Here is a 22,142-nt window from a genome sequence, read left to right on the forward strand (position 1 = left end):
TGTTTTAACATCATTATCATATCTGAATTGTATTTGCAAGTATGCAAACCAGTTCATTGTTATACCCTCTGCCTCTAATTCTAATTTAGATTTTAACTCACCCTTTTCATAACATAACATATAATAATATAATATAACAACAGAGTTGGAAGGGACCTTGGAAGTCCTAGTCCAACCCCCTGCCCCGGCAGGAAACCCTACACCATCTCAGTCAGATGGTTATCCAACATTTTCTTAAAAATTTCCAGTGTTGGAGCATTCACAACTTCTGCAGGCAAGTTGTTCCCCTTATTAATTGTTCTAACTGTCAGGAAATTTCTCCTTAGTTCTAAGTTGCTTCTTTCCTTGATTAGTTTCCACCCATTGCTTCTTGTTCTACCCTCAGGTGCTTTGGAGAACAGCCCGACTCCCTCTTCTTTGTGGCAACCCCTGAGATATTGGAACACTGCTATCATGTCTCCCCTAGTTCTTCTTTTCATTAAACTAGACATACCCAGTTCCTGCAACCGTTCTTCATATGTTTTAGCCTCCAGTCCCCTAATCATCTTTGTTGCTCTTCTCTGCACTCTTTCTAGAGTCTCAACATCTTTTTTACGTCGTGGCGACCAAAATTGAATGCAATATTCCAAGTGTGGCCTTACCAAGGCATTGTAAAGTAGCATTAACACTTCAAGTGATCTTGATTCTATCCCCCTGTTTATGCAGCCCAGAACTGTGTTGGCTTTTTTGGCAGCTGCTGCACACTGCTGGCTCATTTCATTCAACAATTCATTCAACAATTTCATTCAACAATTCATTATATTTAACAATACGTTCCTTTTTAAATGTTATTGAGTAAGAGAATGCCTCAATAGGTGAAACCCACATTGGAAATTTTAAGAAGTGATTTTTCTTAATCTTTTCGCAGTTTAACAACAACGTTTCTCTGACTATATGTCTTCTAAAATAGCCCTGTGATTTAGCTTATTCATACCATAAAAAGGCGTGCCATTCCAACAACAAATCATGGCCTTCCAGAGTCAATATTCAATTATTTTTTAGGATTATCCATTCTTTAATCCACATCAAATTCGCTGCTTGATAATATAGTTGTTGTGACCCAGGTCCCTGGACCCGGACTCCTGGACTCGGATGATTCAGAAAGTGAGGGAGAAGACCTGGCCAGCCCTGCTTCTCTTGAGCCCTTTCCCTCCCTGGCACCCACTCAAAGGGAGGAGGAGGGGCCGGCAAGGCCTGATTCTCTGGAGCCTTCTTCTGATTTGGCAACGCCCCAAGAACAGTTTTGGAGTGATGCAAGATTACGTAGACGTGATCGGCGTGCGCAGCAGCGGAAGAGTTGGGACAAAGCCAAGTCATAATTGTCATGCAGTGACATCTGCAGAGACTATAAATAGGAGGCGGGACTTCCTGGTTTTTTGTCTTGGACAAAGCAATGAATTGGCGCGAGCTAACTGTCTCAATGGAGGGAAGAATATATTCGTGAGTAATTCTGGCCTTATCTATAATTTCCTCGTTATCTCCAGAAACTTGGCAGGCCCGTGGGTAGACGTGGCCAGGACATGTATCTATGTAAATAAAAGGAGAAAAGAAGGCCTCTGACTGACTCTTTGCTGGGAGTATTAGGGGGAGGGAAACAGAACAATAGTTCTCAATTGGGTAGCCCAAAACCTCCTCTAAGTCTCTTGTCTTGTAATAGTTTTATTTTTATCCTTGCTTTTTCCCTTGCCAAATATACTTCAGCATCGCTTTATTCAGCTCCTCAAAGTACCCTCTGGTCAATTTAATAGGTATAGTCTGAAACAAATACAAAATTCTAGGTAATATATTCATCTTAATTGTTGATATTCTTCCCAACAAAGACAATTTTAGATGTTCCCACTTAATCAAATCCGACACAATCTGCTGTTTGAGTTTGCCATAGTTATTTTCTTTTAAAGTGATACACCTTGAGGTAAGATATATCCCCAAATATTTAACTTTATTTGCAATCTGCATCCCAGAATATTCTACCAACTCATTTTTTTGCTTCATCAACATATTTTTTGTCAAAATTTTCATTTAGTCTCTATTAATTTTCAAGCCTGCCACTTTCCCATATTCATCAATTCTTTCTAACAAACAAATTATGGATTCTAAAGGATCCTCAATAATAAAAACCAGATCGTCAGCAAAAGCTTGAAGTTTATATTCTCCTTTCTGAATTTTCATGCCTTTTATTCCTCTTTCCTCTCTAATATTTCTATTAAATACTTCCAAGGTCAACACAAACAGCAGCGGTGACAGTGGACAGACTTGTCTTGTACCTTTTCCAATTCAAATCGCATCCATCAATTCACCGTTTATCATTATCTTGGTTGACTGTTTATAGTATATAGTTTCTATTGCTTTAATGAATTTTTCACTGAAGCCCATTTGCTTCAATTGTAGGAAGATAAAATGCCAATTAAAATTGTCAAATTGCCTTATACACTGTAAGCCGCCCTGAGTCTTCGGAGAAGGGCGGGGTATAAATGTAAACAAAAAAAAAAAAATGCTTTTTGTGCGTCTAAAAAGATCAACGCCATCTGTTTTTTGGGATGAGCCTCATAATATTCTAAGGTATCCAAGACTATTCTTATATTATTGTCTTTTAGGCAGAAATCCATTTTGATCCGAATGTATAAATTCATTCAAACATCTTTTAAGATGTTCTGCAAGTATTAAAGCAAATATTTTATAGTCTGAGTTCAACAGGGATATAGGTCTGTAATTTTTAACTTGATTTAAGTCAGAGTCCTCTTTCGGAATCAAAGTAACATAAGCCTCTGTCCAGGTCTCAAGTATTTTCCCTTTCTGCATCACTTCATTCGTAATCTCTAAAAATGGGAGACCCAATTGTTCTTGAAAGGTCATGTAGTATTCAACTGGCAGTCCATCTGGGCCTGGAGCTTTCCTTTTTTTTTTTCCAGTGCTTGACTTAATTCCATCATTGTTATATTTCCCTCCAACATAACTTCAATGTCTTTAGGAATTTGAGATAAATTTGCTTTATTCAAATATTGGTTCACATTTTCCTTATCAATTCCTTCTTCTTTATATACTTGCGTATAAAAGTTCTGAACAATTTTTTTCTTCTCTTCATTCATAAATTGAATCTGGACGTTACAATCTTCTAAGTGTGAAATTCTTTGTTTTTCTTTCTCTTTTTTAAGTTTATAAGCTAGCCATCTACCTGGTTTGTTAGCATTTTCAAAATAATTCTGTTTTGCCCGTTTAATTTTTGGTGCTAACTCTTCCTTTTCAATCAAAAGTTTGTGTTAAATTAAATCCATTCTCATTTTAATATCTATCTTCTCTGGAAATCTTTGTAATTCTTGTTCCCATTTTTTATAGTCATTTTCTAATATTTTAAAAGTTTGTTTTTTCTTACGGTTCCTTTTCCCTACATAGTCTATGAACAAACCTCTTACATATGCTTTCATTGCATCCTAACGGTTTTGTATTGAGGTATCTTCCTTTTTGTTTTCTTTAAAGAAATAGGTCAGTTTCTTCTCTATTTTTTGTATAAGTTCTCTATCTTTTAGAATCATCGTATTTAAAGTCCATCTAGATCTTTTCCTTTGGCCTTTCCATAGCAACATCATAGGGCTGTGGTCTGCCCAGGTATTGACTTCTAAATCAAATTTTTTATATTGAAGCTCATTTCTGTTGTCATCCATATCATATCTATTCTAGACCAGGATAAATGTCTGCTTGAGTAAAAGGTATATTGTCTACTCTGCTGATTCCTTTATCTTGCAACATCTTGAATCTTCAGGGATCTATGCAAAGGTCCTTTTTGTAGACTTTTCTAAAGTTTTAGGGTTGGGTTGCTATCTGGCTTTCTATCATTTGGAGGAATTTCTTCCTAGTAAATGTTATACCTGTTTCTCATACTCATACTTGTTTATATAGACAAATTAGTATGATTGCACTTTTTATTATAATTAATAGCAAAACACAAGTACTACTCTATAAGTATATTTTCAATACTTTATAGGTAGCCCTCATTTAACTATACTAGTGGGATTGAAAATTGTCATTTCAAGGTCATAAGTCAAAAAATCACTTGATCATGCCATTTATTGATGGCAGTTTTAGCAGTCCTGGTTGCTGTCTTTAAATGAATACCTCACATAATCACAACTTCTGATTTCCTGTTGGCTTCCCTATTAACTTGGCCTGTGGGAAGCTGGCAAAAAAGGTTGCAAATCACTATTGCATGATCACAGGGCTGCTGCAATGGTCATAAAAATGAGGTCTGATCATAGTTACCATTTATTCAGCACCATCATAAGTTTGAATGGTCACTGATTCCTGTTAAAGACTACAATCACAACAATACAAGAGCAAACAATAGATTTAAACTTAATGTTAACCGCTTCAATCTTGATTGCAGAACATATGACTTCTGTAACAGAGTTGTTAATGCTTGGAACACACTACCTAACTCTGTGGTCTCTTCTCAAAATCCCCAAAGCTTTAACCAAAAACTGTCTACTATTGACCTCACCCCATTCCTAAGAGGTCCGTAAGGGGCGTGCATAAGAGCACAAACGTGCCTACCGTTCCTGTCCTATTGTTTTCTTTCATTATATCCAATTAATATAGTTATTGCATGCTTATGCTTATATATATATGCTTATATATTATATAGTTACTTTCATGCTTATGCTTATATATACTGTTGTGACAAAATAAATAAATAAATAAAATAAATGAAAAAGTGGGTGTTAAAAAGGACAGTCTATATTGAATTATTAAATTACTCATTTGGAGAATCTATTCCAGAATGTGCAAAAGGGAAATTAATAACAGGCAGTCTTATTTTAACTAAGTTCTTGTGAAAAAAGCAGAGAAAAGACTATGCTTCTCAACTTTTTTTTAATAGGGCCTTCGTACACCAATGCTTCGCTGTCCATCACAAAGATTGTTGGATCGAATAGTGCGGCGATATGCTGAAGTTCCAGATGCTGGTAGTGTCTACATGGACCATTTTACAGACCGGGATAAACTGCGTCTCCTCTACATGTTGTCTATTAACACTCATCCCATTATTTTACAGGTATAATGTCATCTGCTTTCATGTAATATAACTCATCCTTTGGAAGTCCGATTTCAACTCACTTTGAGGTATGAGAAAAGTTATGAATTGGTTTGAGAATCCTTGTGCTGGATCCAGATTTTTTTTTCTAGGGCATGAGATTCTACTCTCTTTGTGGTACTTAAGTTAAAAATGGCTACTCATTTACACGATTAAACCCCACCCACTTTGACTCTTGCAAAGTTCAGATCTCCCCAGATTTGAGTCCTTAAGGAACCAGATTTACAAATTTTAATATACAGCAAGTATGGTCAATTACTAGAGGCAATCAGAGTTGTAGATCAGCAACTGTGTTAAATCATGTCTATGCTCTGAGAGTTAAATGGAAACCAACATTGTTTTTAATCTAATGGATGGATTTGTGCTTAAGTCTGCTCTAGCTAATGTTCAAGTCATATTCTACAGCAGGGTTCTCAACGTTTTCTTCACCACAGACCCCTTTAAATACCTTTTGTGGCCATGGACCCCCAAGACTTCATTAAAGATTTAAATCATAATGTTTCTTCAAGCTTTCACAGACTCCCTGTGACAACATTGTGGCCCCTCCCAGGAGACTGCTGACTACAGATAGATAACCACTGTTCTACTGTATTCATATTCTACAACAGGGGTCCCCAACCCCCGATCTGAAGTCTGGTACTGGGCTGCGCCCCATTGGGAACTGGGTCATGCAAACAGTGTGTGAGTGTGCAAGCATGCAAAGCTCCATTTGTACAAGCAGCGGGTGTGCACATGAAACCTTTCCCTCTTCCCCCTGCTGCCATTGCTGCTGGTCCACAGAGCCAGAAAGGCTGGGGACCAATGTTCTACAACCATGCATGATTTCATGGCTCTTGCCTAGAAATGGAAATTATTAAATTGTCTGAGACCAGGCAAGCATTATTAAAGGGTCAAGGAGTCTTAATTGAAGTAAGAGATGTAAGATTTAAACCTTGGGGCTATTATAAATAGAGGACTTGACTGTTTGACTCTGCAATAGCTGATCTTCATTATTAGGTCTTAATATCCCCACCCACCTCCAGAAAAAGTACTAGTTCTTGAATGTAGATGTACTGAGAGATGTATTGATGAACCCTGGATGAAATCCTGACAGCAGGCTCATTTACTGCTACTACTCTCAAGAAAGGGAAAATGCACTAAAGAAGATTCGGGGCTCTCAGACTGCACACCATCCTTGAATGTAGAACCATAACCCCATCAAAGGTTATAGATGACATATCCGCAATGGCCAGAATGTTCCAGAATTACATAATATAATAATGCAGGATTTTAGCTATCTTGACATCAACTGGGAATCAATGGGATATGCCAGGGATTCTTGCCTGGCCTTGCAAAAAACTTCATCTTTCAAAAGGGAGAAAAAGAAATTAGAGGATCAACTATATTGGACTTGGTACTTAAAAACAGGGGGAAAGTAGTTGAAGAAATGGAAATGTTAGGAATTTGGGGAAAGAGTAATCATTTTATCATACAGTGGGCAGGGAGAACTGAAGGCAGCCGAATAAGTGCTCTAAACATCACGAAAGCTGACTTTAAAAAGCTAAGGAGAAATGTAGGAAGAAGTCCATGGGTGAAAATCCTGAAAGGAAAAACAAATAAAGGTACCTGAGAAATTCTAAGAAAGAAATAATTAAGATATACCCAAACTATATGAGTGAGAGAGAGAAAGAGAGACCTGATGAAACCACCATGGCTGCACTAAGATCTGTCTGATAAACTGAAGAACAAAAAGGATACATTTTAAAAATGCAAAGAGCAGAATATCAGGAACTAGTCCAAATCTTCAAGGATGAGAAACCTAAAATCATGTAACGTATCAAATGTTTTTCTCAGAGCATGCTCCACATGGTATTATAATAAAGAATTATAATTTAGTATGATTTAATTGAAATTTAGTATTACACTGTAGTTTGTATGGAAACTAAATATTGACACTGACTTATTTGATTAATGATTTAACATTAATGGTTTTAACATATCTAAATATGTTAATATTTTAAGCAATACTTTTTTCCAAACCTATATTTCTTTGGTAATTAGCATACTGCATAATTTTATTCTTAATGAATAAGTGAGTAAATAATATTTTATTCACAAATTTAACTCGAAAAATTTTGAATTTGCACTTTACACTGTCTTTTAGTTTGCTTGATTTTCTCGCAAGCTTGTAATGACATAGAAAACATATAGAAAAGACCAAATCTGAAAAAGAATAACTCCTAAATTGCAGTAGTGCTGAACTTTCTTCTTTCAGCGCTGGAATCTAGTGATCATTTGGAGTTTTACCACTCAGCCATGGTAGCCCTAATAAAATTATACCCAAGGAATAACCAGTATATTTCTTGATTTCACTAGAATTAGTCTTCTTTAAATAGAGGGGCAATGGAGTGGAAGTGCATGATATCAGGAGGCTATTAGCAAGGGGAAAGCTAGTAAAATAATTCCATGTCATCATGGATACATTTCACATTTCCTTTTTTTGGCAGATTTTCCCTGGAGCAGAAGGATGGCCCTTTCCAAAATATTTGGGATCCTGTGGCCGACTAATAGTAACAGCCAGTACTAGACCTCTGAAGGAATTTTATGGCTCATCTTCTGATGTGACAGTGGATTTAGCTCTTCAGCTCCTCACTATTATTGATTTCATGATGAATAATGACCTGAACTATTTCTTCTACTTTACTCATGTTGATGCTGACACCTTTGGTGTTTTCAACAATGGACAACTCTTTATCCAGGATGCCAGCATGCTAGGAGTCATTGACAAACAAGAAGGTATGCAGATGCAAATCTGAATAATATGTCACAACAAATTAGGAGGCACTATGGAGAGGGATGAAAATGACTAACAGAGATACGCAAGAACCATTATGCAAGCAAAGGAGGCGTAAACATTTTAAAACATTGAGAAACAAGATAATATTCAGAAGTGAAGCAGACAGTCACCTCCCTGATTCATTGAAATATAAGAAGTGGTGGCGGGGGGGGGGGAGGAGTGTATACGGCAATCAGACTTGTTATTATAGCCAGTCTTGACAAAGGTAATGCTAGTTTTCCTGTAGAATCAGTTTCCTGATCTGGTAGAACTGACAGGTGAGCTGAAAATACATTCAATTCACTTTTCCTTCAGCTTAACTCATTTAATGATAGGTCAATTAACTAACTACATAGGCAAAAACAGTGTTAAAATGAGCATGTGACAGATTATAAATATTTCTGATGAAGCCAGACTGAAGAACTGATTGTCAAACTAGATGGAATTGTATATTATCTTTAATAAAGTTTTCTTATAATTACGCTTCAAAAATTAATGATAAAAGACAAATAATTAAATTTGTCATTTGTTAAATAAATATGAGAAAACTGAAGCAATATCAAAGTCAACACTGCATATGGTTATAATGAAAGAATTTCCTTACAATATGATATTTTAATTTATTTCTTTGCTTGTTATAGCCAACTCCGATCCATATTTTCTTAGCAATATAGATATCGTGGATATGTTTTTTGCCAAATAGTTTAAAAACTTTTGAGTGCTCTTAGATTTTTGTATTGTTTTATTTATTTGTTGCTGGCTTTTATTTTAATGTTATATTGTACTGCATTACTTTTTTACTCTTTGTTTCTGATTTAATTCAATTTTATTCACCACGCTTTTATTATCATGTTACTGTTATTTTTATATTTTAAATTTCTATGTGCTTTGCCCACAGAAAATTGATTATTGACTGCCTAGTAAATATAATAACAATACAATTATGTTTTAAGCACATTTTTTTCATTCTTTTTAATAGGCAGAGACTTGATGAATAGACAACAGAAATACAAGGATATATTTAGCTGCTTAGCTGTGGATTGTGAGCCTGTGCTCCCTTCCTGTAGTTCCATCAAGAAAAGCCAGAACCTCATCATGGTATGTGAGAAACTTTTGCCCAATCTCTTAAAACAAAAATTCCAATCACCTCTGCAGGAGAAGATTAACAGTGCTTTAAGTATCTGTGCAGACAGCTTTCTTTCTGATCAAGAGATTATCACAACAACTCAACTGCTAGTAGACATTTTGAAACCTCTGCAGATTTGCGATTCCCGTTTTGTTTACCGATATCCTGACTGCAAATATGGCACAAAACGGTAACTGAATATTTTCTTGGAATCTTTGGGCTATAAACTACATGCTTCTTCTGCTCTGGAACCAGCAAATTCTTCAGAACATTAGCACTAGGACTTGTATTGGACATTGAGTGTCTTCCAGATTAAAACTCTACTGCTATTTGCTTTACTTTTTGAGGACTCATAAAGAATTGTAGTATCATATGATTATATATGTCAAGCCTACATATTATTGTTCTTATTCTCTCATTTCATATTTATCTCTGTTATTGAATTATTTCAAGAAGATGTATTTCTCACAAGGTATTTTAGAGAGCCAACATATTTTAAAAGAAATATTGATTCTTTCTTAAGTTGCTTCCTATCCATTCTATTCAACAATTCAAAACCCAATTCCAAATGATTTATACAAGATCATTTATTATATTCAGGATAGCATCCTCCCCATTCTACTTATAAAAGTAGGGGGGGGAGTCCATTCATTTAGTACTTGTTCAAAGTTATAACAGCACCAATAAAACAATCCACTTCATACTTATTGCATCATTCTCAGGGCCAATATGAGTGCTTGGCGACTGGCTCACATTTACAAGAGTGGTAGTGTCCCAGGGTCGCTTGCAGCCTTCTCAGTCAGCTTCCGACAAGCAAAGTCAATGGGGAAGCTGTCAGGGAAGATTGCAAGTCATGGTCATGTGATATCTCACTTAACAATCACATGCATCACTGAACAATGAATTTTCCAGTTCCAATTGTGATGGTAATTCAAGGGCTACCTTGAATTTGAAATAGTGTATTTGAAATAGTTCTTTTTCAAAGGGGATGAGGAATAAGAGGAATTTTAGATAATTTATCTAGATGTCCTTGAGGTTGTAATGTATTACTGTAAGTTTTGGCGGGAGTTTTAGGCGGGAAATATCTCGTTTCTGATTGGATGCAGCCTTAGGCTGAAGTGTATATAAGGAGAGGTTTTTCTCCAGAGTTTTGCTGGGTCACACTATATTAAAGAGCTGTTGTCACTAACCTGGTCTCCTGCCTCGTCAATACCCAAACATAACATTGGCGACGAAGGTGGGATCTTGAGGCAGAGCACCAGAACAGAGCTGAACTCACTACGAGAATCAAACCCAGCAAGGTGACGGCGAATGCAGCGATGACCGGCTACACGCCACCCACTCCGTTTGACCCTGCCCAGGAGACATGGGGAATATATATGACCCGTTTCGAAAGTTTCCTGGAGGCAAACGAGCTACAGGGAGTCTCCGACAACCGCAAACGGGCTTACTTCATAAGCCACTGTGGGTCAGCAGTCATCGCCGTCGCAGAAGCCCTAGCGGAGCCAACACCGCTACACTCCGTATCGTGGCAGACCCTTCAGACCCTCCTGAAGAATCACTACGCACCAGCCCCGTCCAAATACGTTCGACGGTACGAGTTTGGGGAGCGCAGGCAACAAGAAGGCGAGTCTATCAGCGACTACATGGCAGCCCTGAGACAAGCCTCCAAGCATTGCGAGTACCGCGATCTGGACGAAGAGCTGCTGGAACAACTTATACGGGGGGTCAGAGACATCCGTTTGAGGAGACGGTTGCTAGCCAAGAGCAACCTGACATTGGCAAACGCTCTGGACGAAGCCAGAGCCCATGAGATGTCCAACCATGCAGCAGACACCTTACAAAAGCGACTCACGCCGATGGCGGGCGCAAAGCCGAGCACAGTCCACCACGAAGAAACCTATCGTGAGTCAACCAGCGAAGAGGAGGAAGAAGTCCACTACACCGGAAAATCGACAAGGGAAGACCCGGAGGACTGCGGAAGTTGCGGGGGGCGACATCAGCGCCAAAGATGTAAGTTCAGGGACGCCATTTGCCGGCGGTGTGAAAGGAAGGGGCACCTGGCTCAAGTCTGCCGAGCACCCCAACCTTCCCACCGAAAATTCAAATCGGCCAATCAGAGCGGCTCTGAGTCAGAGATGCAAACCCCACATTCCCGCCGGAAGTTCAAACCAGCCAATCAGAGCGCGAGATCGGCGAGGCGACCGCGATTGGCCAGGAAAGAAAGAGCGCGAAGTCAAACCGAATGACTGTTACCATAGACCACGCAGCTACCCGCATCGAAGAAAAGATCTTCACAAACCCGACAATTGAAGGCGTACCGTGCCGACTGGAAGTAGACACAGGATCAGCTATCACAATCATGTCCTGGGACACTTTTGTGAAAGCCTTGCCGCACATCGCAAAGCGCAAGCTACAGAAACAACGGCTCCGGGTGCAGGATTACCAGGGCAACCGCATCCCTGTTCGAGGGACAACGACCGTCGAGGTCAAGTACGGGACATACGAAAAGACCCTGCCCATCACGTTAGTCGAGGAACCTTGCCAAGCTTGCTGGGGCTAGACTGGTTCCGGCGTTGGGAATGGGGTGACTGGCGTCCACCGGAGCGGATGCAACCTGCAAAACGCCCTACTGGAGGAATTCGCAGACGATTCGAGGACCGTTTAGGCAAGTACAAGGGACCCCTATCTCCTTCAATTTAGACCCCCAAATAGCTCCCATTAGGTTAAAGGCAAGGAGGGTTCCTTTTGCACTCAAACCTAAAATCGACAAAGAGTTAGATAAATTAGTCAGCCAGGGGATACTAGTGCCAGTTGACCATGCCAAATGGGAGACGCCAATCGTCACCCCTATAAAACCAGACGGGTCCATAAGGATTTGCGCTGATTACAAGGCTACCTTGAACAAAGCATTGCAAAGAGCGCCTACCCAGTTCCAGTAGTGCAACACTTATTGCACTCACTAGGACACGGGCAAGTTTTCGCCAAATTAGACTTGGCACAAGCGTACCAACAGCTACCCGTAGATGCTAGCACAGCTGAGGCCCAGACCATTGTAACGCACCGGGGTGCCTTTAAGTGCACCCGTTACAGTTCGGGTGAGTGTGGCCCGGGCTATTCCAAAATTTGATGGAGCGGCTCCTACAAGGGTTACCGAGTCGTACCCTATTTCGATGATGTGTTGGTATCAGGGGAAGATTTAAGAGAACTGGGGAAGCGATTAAGGAAAGTTTTGGCCATTTTTAGGTCGGCAGGATTAAAAGTCAAAGCAAGCAAGTGTCAGATAGGGGTCGAATCTGTTGAATTTTTGGGCTATAGAATAGACAAAAAAGGGATTCACCCCACTGAGAGCAAAGTCAAGGCGATAAAGAGAGCCCCAGCACCCAAAAACAAGACAGAACTCCAGGCTTTCCTGGGTCTGGTAAACTTTTACGCCGTGTTTTTAAAAGACAAGGCAACCGTTGCTGAACCGCTGCATAAATTGCTTGGAAAAAACACTGTTTGGTCGTGGGGGAAGTCAGAGAATAGGGCATTTGAGGCAGTAAAAAGTTTGCTATCAAGCGATAGCCTGTTAATACAATACAACAACAGACTGCCATTAGTATTGGTTTGTGATGCGTCCCCCTATGGAGTAGGAGCGGTACTTAGCCACAGACTCCCAAACGGCACTGAAGCCCCTATAGCGTTCTATTCACGAACGATGTCCCCGGCTGAAAGGAATTACAGCCAGCTAGATAGGGAGGCTCTCGCAATAGTGTCAGGGGTGAAAAAATTTCACGAATACGTTTTTGGGCGTGATTTCGAAATTGTTACTGATCACAGACCGCTATTGGGGTTACTGGCTGGCGACCGCCCAACGCCAGTAGCACTCTCACCTAGACTGACCAGATGGACTATTTTTTTGACCGCATACTCCTACAAGCTGCAGCATCGGCCTGGAAAGGAGCTGGGGCATGCGGACGCATTGAGCAGATGCCCATTGCCAGGGGAAATCGAGGACCCCACCCCGGGCACACCCGTTCTACTAATTGACTCTTTGGACTCGGGGCCAGTCACATCGCAGGAAGTGGCTCGGGCCTCCTACCGGGACGTTGTTTTAAGGACTGTAATCAGTTGGGTTCAAAGGGGATGGCCGCTACCGGGCGAACGTTTCAAGGAATTTGTAAAGAAAAAAGGGGAATTGTCCGTGCAAGGGGGGTGCCTGCTCTGGGGGGATAGGGTGGTAGTTCCAGAGAAGCTGAGAAAAAAAGTTCTGGAACTCCTGCATGAGGGTCACCCAGGAATTGTGAGGATGAAGGGTTTGGCTAGGAGCTATGTCTGGTGGCCCCTAATGGACAGGGAAATCAGTGACAGGGTTGGCCGATGCCAAGTATGTCAGGAATCCAGACCACTACCACCTACGGCCCCAGTTTTGGAGTGGGAGAAACCCCAAGGCCCTTGGTCCCGCATACACATTGATTTTGCCGGCCCCTTCCACGGCCAAACATTTCTAATTGTGGTGGATGCATTCTCCAAATGGCTGGAGATCATCCTAATGAAATCCACAACCGCGGGAGCTGTCATCTCAGCACTAAAACACCTTTTCGCCACGCACGGGCTACGGACACCCTCGTGTCCGATAACGCCCACAGTTCACCGCAGCATTATTTGAAGGGTACCTGGCTGAAGAGGGCATCCGACATGCCCTCTCAGCGCCGTTCCACCCTGCGCCGAACGGCCTTGCTGAACGTTTTGTCCGGAGTGCGAAGAAGCGCTATCACGAAGCGGCCCGGCGATTGGCAGGCACAAATCGACGCATTCCTAACCGTCAACACAGGACCCCTGTGTGGCCACCGCCGCAGCCCAGCCGAGCTATTAATGGGCGGAAGCTACGGTGCCCGCTAGACCGGCTACACCAACTACGACAGGACGGGTTCAAAACAAAACCAGATAGAATCCGAGAGTTAAACATAGGAGACTCGTGTGGGCACATAATTACAGCGACGGCCCTAACTGGAAGAGGGGATAGTCATAGACAAACGGGCCCCAAATCTTATCTAGTGGAACTAGACGATGGCAGAATCTGGAGGCGCCACATAGATCAATTAAGAAACAGATTGAGCGATAAGGCAGAATTAGGCGAGAACAGCCCTGACTATGATTTAATTAACCCCACAGCTGACCGGCGCCAAGAACAAACAGAAAGCGTAAGCAAAGAACCAAACAGAGACTTATCTGAGTCAGGCGAGGTCCAGCGACACCCTCCGGTCCCTCTAGAGGACAGCAGGTCCGAGCCGGCGAATAATCCAGGGCCGGATGGCCGGGAGGAGGAGCTCAGAGGAACGAAAAGTCCCTCCGGCAAGCTCGACTCAACTCCAGAAAGTGAACTGCGCAGGTCCGGGAGAGTCAGGAGACGCCCCACGTACCTGCAGGACTACGTAGAGAAGTAATATGCAAATATTGGCAAAGTGCCTTCTGGGAGGGAAGGAGTGTAATGTATTACTGTAAGTTTTGGCGGGAGTTTTAGGCGGGAAATATCTCGTTTCTGATTGGATGCAGCCTCAGGCTGAAGTGTATATAAGGAGAGGTTTTTCTCCAGAGTTTTGCTGGGTCACACTATATTAAAGAGCTGTTGTCACTAACCTGGTCTCCTGCCTCGTCAATACCCAAACATAACAGAGGTCTTCCATTATTAAACATTTCCAGGGTTCTTCTTACTCTTTTCTTCACTTTTAACATATTAGATAATGCATATATTATTTATCTGTTAACATATGAAATCTACAAATGTAATCCCAAATTCTGATAACAAATATTTTATTTCAATCACAAAATGTATGGAAATGAAATTTCTGAGTCCTGCTCTTCTGGAAGATAGGAAAGAGACAGTACACAAATAGAAACATAAGTATGGAGGAGAAAGAGAGAGAATTTTATTATGGTCCCAGATGAGAGTTACAAATAAAACATAATAATAAAATAAAATAAAAACAGGGTAAGCATGTTACAATTGGGGATGGATTCATCAATGGATCAATGAAGATATGTCTAATTTTATAAGGAGTATAACAGAATTTGGCTGTGTTCAAGGAAACTAAATCATACTAATCGGATAACAATAATTGTACAGAAAAAATGCTCAGGATTTCCTGAGTGTTTTATCAGGTAAGGAATTGCAAGATGAGTCCTAGGATCCTTACAGAGGGTACAATACTGTATAACAAGACATGAGGTATAGTTTTAATATCCCCCTTGTCTGCAGAGGCACAACTGTAGCTCATAGGGAACTTCTTTATATCAGTCCTCCAAGACTGCTTTGGGAAAAGCTTTGAAGCATGCTAAAATTAGTACTCTTTGGAATTCAAAGACAGTTACATGATGTAAACATCTTGCTGATTTCAAAAAGGAAGCTTGACTTCTCAGAAAAATATTCTTACATAGAGTAGTCTGGTCCTGTTGGCTTTCCAAGTCTTTAGTAACTTGAATACACTTGAAGGAAGCTGATATCATAGCAGAGCAGAGCGGGGAAAATGGAGCTCCATTGTACCCATCCAATTTTGGCTGTCCGGATGGCCTCAAGGGCCAAAGTTAACCCTGGAGAGGTTGATGAAGATAGAGGGGAAGCCCCGTAGATCCTGAGGAGAAGTGCAATCTCCCATTAGATCCAGGGAAAGCCCCTTGAAACTGGCGGGAGAGAAGACGGCCATTAAGGCTGAACCAAAGCTGTGACAGCTTGGAAAGAGAAAGGAAGGGGGAAATCAAGGAGCAGCATGGCTGTATTGGGTGAGACTTTTTAAACTTTCTGCTGTGGAATTTATCCTGATTTAAATTATAATGAGTTTGGAAAAGTGGAACTCAAAAGAAAAGGGAGGAGCAGGATTTACTGCTCTTCGAAAGTAGTGGTGACTAAGTTTCAGAGCCATTGACCAATCCAGAAAAGAATGGAAGAAATGATTATAAAGGAGTTAATTTTAAATTAAAGAATAGTCTGGACTAGTTATTTTTAAAGGATTTTAACTGTTTAAAGATTACTAGAATATATCTTTTAGTGCTTTTTGAGTGTTATTTGATTTGAAATCATCAAGAAAACAACTTTTAACACAGCTGCCAAAAAAAAGTAAAGAGCAAGGGTGCCCTCTATTGTTATGACTACAGAGGCCCTTGGGAACTGTTAGTTACAAAGTGTTTTTTTACAGCTGGCTATTCATAACTGTGGGATGTTTAGAGACAGGCTGTGAGAACACTAAATACCTTGAGCTGTGGAATACTGAAAAAAGAAGGAGTAATGAATATTGTGAACCTGAAAGCAGTCTTTTCATCTTGGTATGGTTTTGAAGTGAAAGTCTATAGATTTGGATATACAGTGGGATTTGGGGCCCTGGTGGATTACAAATATTAATTGTCAAAGCAAAAGGAAAATAGTGGTGGTCACTGAGTATAAAGTACAAAGAAGAAGAAACTAAGATTATATTTGCAACTGCTTTCACTGGACATATAAACACAGGTTGTGAAAACATTGACTCTTGTATGAGGGGACTTACAAATACAAATACGTCTGGTAAGGCGAAATCAAGAAACAGCTTGGACTGACATTGGATACAAGTGGAATATCTCTTTTTTTCAGCCTGGGCAGACATTTAGGGCTCCCAGACACTGTCAGATACTGTGGATTACAATAAATTAGAGAACTGATAGACCAATGTGGATTACAAAGTTAAATTGTTAAAAGAAGGAGGACAGAGGAAAACAGCTGTTCCTAAAGAAATCTTAAATTGTTGATGGACTTATTTGATTAATTATTGATTAATTTTGTGGATTATAGAGGTATATTGCAGACATATGACTGTAAAACAGGGGTGATTGGGAATCTTAGATTTTTAGCTAATGTCTCAGGGTACTATGCCAGAAAAATTTAAGGAGGAGACAAATTCTGTTATAGTCCTTACAAAATTAGACATATCTTCATTGATCCATTGATGTCTAGATAAAATTAATTTTTTTTCTCCCTCTTTTAAGACCTTTTGATCAACAGAAATGATAAGTACCTCAAATATATCTAAGATAAGAAAGAATGCCTCATCTACACCATCTTCTGCAGCAGCAGCAGCCAGTCCATCCAGTCAAAGATCTATAGAAAGTATGTTCGGTTTGGAGAAATTAAACTCTTTTCAGAATAAGCAACTGATGCTTCAATCGATTCAAGAAGCTATGGTTGAAAACCAAGAAGACATGGCAAAAAATCATGATGAGATCAAAAATGAAATGGGGGAGATGAAGGGGGAGATATGTAAGATGGATGAAAAAATAGGAAATTTTCAGCAAATGATAGCAAAAAATGAACAGAGGATAAAGAAAATGGAGAAAAAAGCAGAACAAACAGAAAAAACTGGAGGAAGTAGCATAAGTGGTGGCATATCAGCTTCCTCAATACCTGGAGGAAACTGTCTATCTAGACCCGTTCCAGTTCGGTTTCAGACCCGGATACAGCACCGAGACAGCTTTGGTCGTGTTGGTGGATGACCTCTGGAGGGCCCGGGACAGGGGTTGTTCCTCTGTCCTGGTGCTATTAGATCTCTCGGCGACTTTTGATACCATCGACCATGGTATCCTGCTGCGGCGGTTAGGGGGATTGGGGGTGGGAGGCACCGTTTATCGGTGATTCTCCTCCTATCTCTCTGACATTCGCAGACGGTGTTGGCAGGAGGGCAGAGATCGACCCCGAGGCGCCTCACTTGTGGGGTGCCTCAGGGGTCTGTTCTCTCGCCTCTCCTGTTCAACATCTATATGAAGCCGCTGGGTGAGGTTATCTGTGATTTCGGGGTGGATTATCATCTGTATGCTGATGATACACAGCTGTACATTTCCACCCCGAACCACCCCAACGAAGCCGTTGAGGTGATGGGCTGGTGTCTTGAGGCCTTGCGGGTCTGGATGGGGAGGAACAGGCTCCGACTCAACCCTTCCAAGACAGAGTGGCTGTGGGTTCCAGCGTCCCGGTACAGTCAGCTTATACCATCACTGACTGTGGGGGGGGGGGAAGTGACCCCCAGGGGAGGAGTGCACAACTTAGGCATTCTCCTGGACGATCGGCTGTCCTTAGAGGAACATTTGACAGCCGTCGCCAGAGGAGCATTTTATCACGTTCACCTGATTCGCCAGTTGCGCCCCTTCCTTGACCGGGATGCCTTACGCACGGTCACTCATGCCCTCGTCACTTCCCGCCTGGACTATTGCAATGCTCTCTACATGGGGCTCCCCTTGAAGAGCACCAGGAGGCTCCAGTTAGTCCAGAATGCGGCCGCGCGGGTGATAGAGGGAGCACCGCATTGCTCCCATATAACACCTATCCTGAGCGGCCTACACTGGCTGCCGGTAGCCTTCCGGGTGCAATTCAAGGTTCTGGTCACCATCTTTAAAGCACTCCATGGCTTAGGACGGGGGAATCTACGAGACCGCCTTCTGTCACCGATAGCCTCCCAACGACCGGTGCGCTTCCACAGAGCGGGCGTCCTCCGGGTGCCATCGACCAAGCAATGTAGGTTGGCGACCCCCAGGGGGAGGGCCTTCTCTGTGGCAGCACCGGCCCTGTGGAACGAGCTTCCTCCAGGGTTACGGCAATTCCCTGACCTCTGGACCTTCAGGCGTGAACTGAAGACTTTATTATTTCAACGAGCTGGACTAGCCTAAGAATTTATTTATTTATTTATTTATTTATTTATTCATATTTTTATACCGCCCTATCTCCCTAGGGACTCAGGGCGGTGTACAGCCAGCTAAAAGCAACATAAATATACACAGTAAAACATTAATCTAAAAAACTTATTAAATAGGCCGAATATTTAAAATAGACATAAATAAATATTTTATTTATTTAGAATAAAATATTTTAGTCAATTTTAATGGGTTTTAACCGGTTTTTTACCGTTTTAGTGATTTGGCGATTATAATATTTTGTTTTAATTGGGTTTTAAATTGCTTATTTATTATTGTTGTATTTTTAATATGCCTGTGAACTGTCCTGAGTCCTACGGAAGATGGTGCGGTATAAAAGTATAAAAATAAATAAATAAATAAATAAATAAATAAATAAATAAATAAATAAATAAATAAGTTAATAAAGGCCTAGAGGAGACAGTAATTGCCCTGGAGATGGAAAAGGCAGTCTACTTCCTGAGATTCCAGAATATTGAAGAAGAGAAAGGGAAGACCTGATGGACGTGATGACAGAGATGTTGGCTGGAGCTCTATAGAAAACTAAACAAGAGGTTCAAGGGGAGATAGATCAAATATTTAGAATTCATACAAACTATGCAAGAAGATATAAACTCCTAAGAGAGGTATGTGAGATTTACTAAAAAGACATTGAGAGATGAAATACTTAAAAGATCAAGAAACGAGACTTTGAAATATAAAGGAAAAGAAATTTCAAATTGACTTTGAAACAGATCCGTATGAGAGTTAGAGAGTTAGAGATCAAAGGAGATAATATCAATTTCTGACAACACAACTGATCAAATATAATGTGATTTTCAGATGGCTGATACCAGAGGGAATCCTGGTTATCTGGCAAGATAAAAAATTTAGACTGGATTCACTAGATAAAGCATATTAATTTTTTGATCATCATTTTATTGCAAGTGAAGAACAGGAAAGCAGAGAAGAGATAGAAAGTAAAAGACAAAAAGAAATACAAGCAGAAGAAAAGACTTCGCAACAAGAAGAGATTGAAAATGAAAAAAGAGAATGAGCAGAATGAGAAGATGCAAGAGCAAAATAACAGAGACAGAGAGATAAGAACAACTAGGAGTGTAAAACCTATATATAAATGAAGTGATGGAAGAAGAAATAAAGATGTTATCAATTAACATAAATGGATTGAACCCTCTATGAAAAGGAAAAAAACTTTTTATGAAACTACAAAAATTAAAACTGGACCTAATTTGTCTTCAAGAAGTGCATACTAAAAAACAACATGGCAATTTATTGGAATACCCCAAAATTGGGAAATTATATTCTCCATTAGCACAACAAAAGAAAAGAGGGGTGGTATTACAAATTAAAGAAACATTAAAAGCCAAACAAGTATATTCAGATGAAGAAGGGAGAATATTGATGGTTGAGATTGTAATAAATCAGAAACAGATTCTTTTGATCACAATATATGCACCAAATAACAAACAAGAATTTTATTGAAAGCTCTATAAGAAGATAATTAAAAAGTACTAGGAAAATGTACGTATGATAGGAGACTTCAATGCAATTGTGGATGTCAAACTAGACTATAGATACAGTAAAAATGCAAAAATTACCTAATACCAAAAGAAGACTCAGATTTACAGCAGATAAAAAACTATAGACCAATATCATTATTAAATGTAGACTACAAAATATATGCTTCAGTAGTAGCAGAGAGACTAAAAAGATTCCTGAATGAATTTAGACACCCAGACCAGAATGGTTTCTTACCCAAAAGACAAATTAAAAATATGAGAATCATCTTGAATACATTGGAATACTATGAAGTACACTCTGAAAAACACCTAGCACTGATTTTCTTAGATGCACAAAAAGCCTTTGATAATCTGAATTGGTGATTCATGATACTACAACTAAAATATATGGACTTTGTGAAAAATGTATAAACATGATTAAAGCAATATATTCTAAACAAATGGCAAAAGTGATAGTAAATGGGGATATGACAGAGAATTTCAACATAAGTAAGGGTGTGAGACAAGGATGTCCTCTGTCCGCCCTATTATTTATACTAACTTTGGAAGTCTTGATTAGCAAGATCAGACAAGACCCAAAAGTAAAAGGTATGGACATAAAAAAAGAAAATTACAAATTACAGGCGTCTGTGGACAATCTAGTATTTAACCCAGAAGAACCACTAGAAATGGGATCTAAATTAATAAAAAAAATAGATTTTGGTGAAGTAGCAGGATTAAAAATAAACAAAGAAAAGACTAAGATGCTGATAAAGAATCTTACAAATAAACAGAAAAATGAAATGATGGAAAAGATGGCATTCAGATAACAAAAAAGTAAAATATTTAGGAATTTGGTTAACAGCAAGATGTGCAACCATTAAAGAGGATAATTATTTTAAATTAATACAACAAATAACCTGGAAAAATGGAAAAATCTACAGCTGTCGATGGTTGAAAGAATAGCTACAATAAAATGAACATTTTGCTGAAGTTATTTCTGTTTCAAACAATTCTGATAAAACTAGAAAAAAAGCTTTTTAAGGATTTAAACAAATTGATTTTAAAGTTTATTTGGCAAAGGAAAAAAGCAAGAATAAAATTGAAAATGCTACAGGAAGCTAAAAATAAGGGGGAATTTGGGTTATCTGATTTGCAGTTGTACTACCAGGCCTCAGTACATGAAACAATGGGTTAATTTGAGGAACTAAAGAATATTGACTTTAGAACAGGGGTGTAATGCTACCAGTTTAGACCGGTGCAGCTGAACCGGTAGCGACGGTGGCATGTGATTTAGAGAACTGGTAGTGGCAGCAGCGCAAGGCTCCACCCACCCACCCACCCAGACGTCATTACTTCCTGAAAGTTTTGCACATGTGCAGAGGGTCCAAGCGCATGTGAACCCCTGGTTGGTGCCTATCTGCTCTCCTGGGTGCATGCCTGCCTTTGCAAGCTGGCCATGGGGACCACCAGTAAGGCTCCATGGAAGGCAGGCAAGCAAGCATGTCAGGGTTGCCCGGCCGCATTGAAGGGAGCTAGCAGCCTACTCCCTTCTCCGCAGCCCTGCCATGCTTACCTGCCTGCCTTTCACACAGCCTTCCCAGCATTCCCCCATGCTCGCTTGCCTTCCGAGGTCCAGTCCCACATCCAGCCTTTGATTGGAGACGTGCCACTTCCGGCCTGGCCCGGCCTGGCCAGCAGGTGGGCAGCCACGCCTTGTGGGAGACACAGCTGCTACGCTGGGGCCAAGAGGGGCAGTGGTGGCAGCACTACATATGTAGCCCCAGGACATCTGCCCTCTCTCCCGGAGTGCTGCCACTGCCCCAGAGCTCACCTTCGCCTCTGCAGCCCACTGGCCACTCTTGCTTTTTTCTATCTGGGTGTAGTGCT

The 22,142-nt window shown here is 40.5% G+C and overlaps 1 protein-coding gene across 2 annotated transcripts in view; it reads left to right on the top strand.

The window, feature by feature from the left end:
- DIPK2B (divergent protein kinase domain 2B) overlaps positions 1-17,614 on the top strand; it is a 37,022-nt gene extending 19,408 nt beyond the window's left edge. The window contains exons 3-6 of one of the 2 annotated variants that reach the window (XR_009155460.1): positions 4,910-5,083; positions 7,609-7,897; positions 8,917-10,098; positions 14,724-17,614. Coding sequence is in view for 1 of the 2 variants with exons in the window: in XM_058186117.1 (XP_058042100.1) it covers positions 4,910-5,083; positions 7,609-7,897; positions 8,917-9,257 (804 nt within the window). In the remaining variant the exon portion in view is untranslated. Of the gene's footprint in view, positions 1-4,909; positions 5,084-7,608; positions 7,898-8,916; positions 10,222-14,723 lie in introns of those variants that run through there. The other variant, XM_058186117.1, reaches the window with a different exon arrangement.
- Positions 17,615-22,142: the final 4,528 nt, after the last annotated feature.

Source organism: Ahaetulla prasina, chromosome 5, assembly GCF_028640845.1.
Source record: "Ahaetulla prasina isolate Xishuangbanna chromosome 5, ASM2864084v1, whole genome shotgun sequence".
In the NCBI taxonomy this organism is placed as follows: domain Eukaryota; kingdom Metazoa; phylum Chordata; class Lepidosauria; order Squamata; family Colubridae; genus Ahaetulla; species Ahaetulla prasina.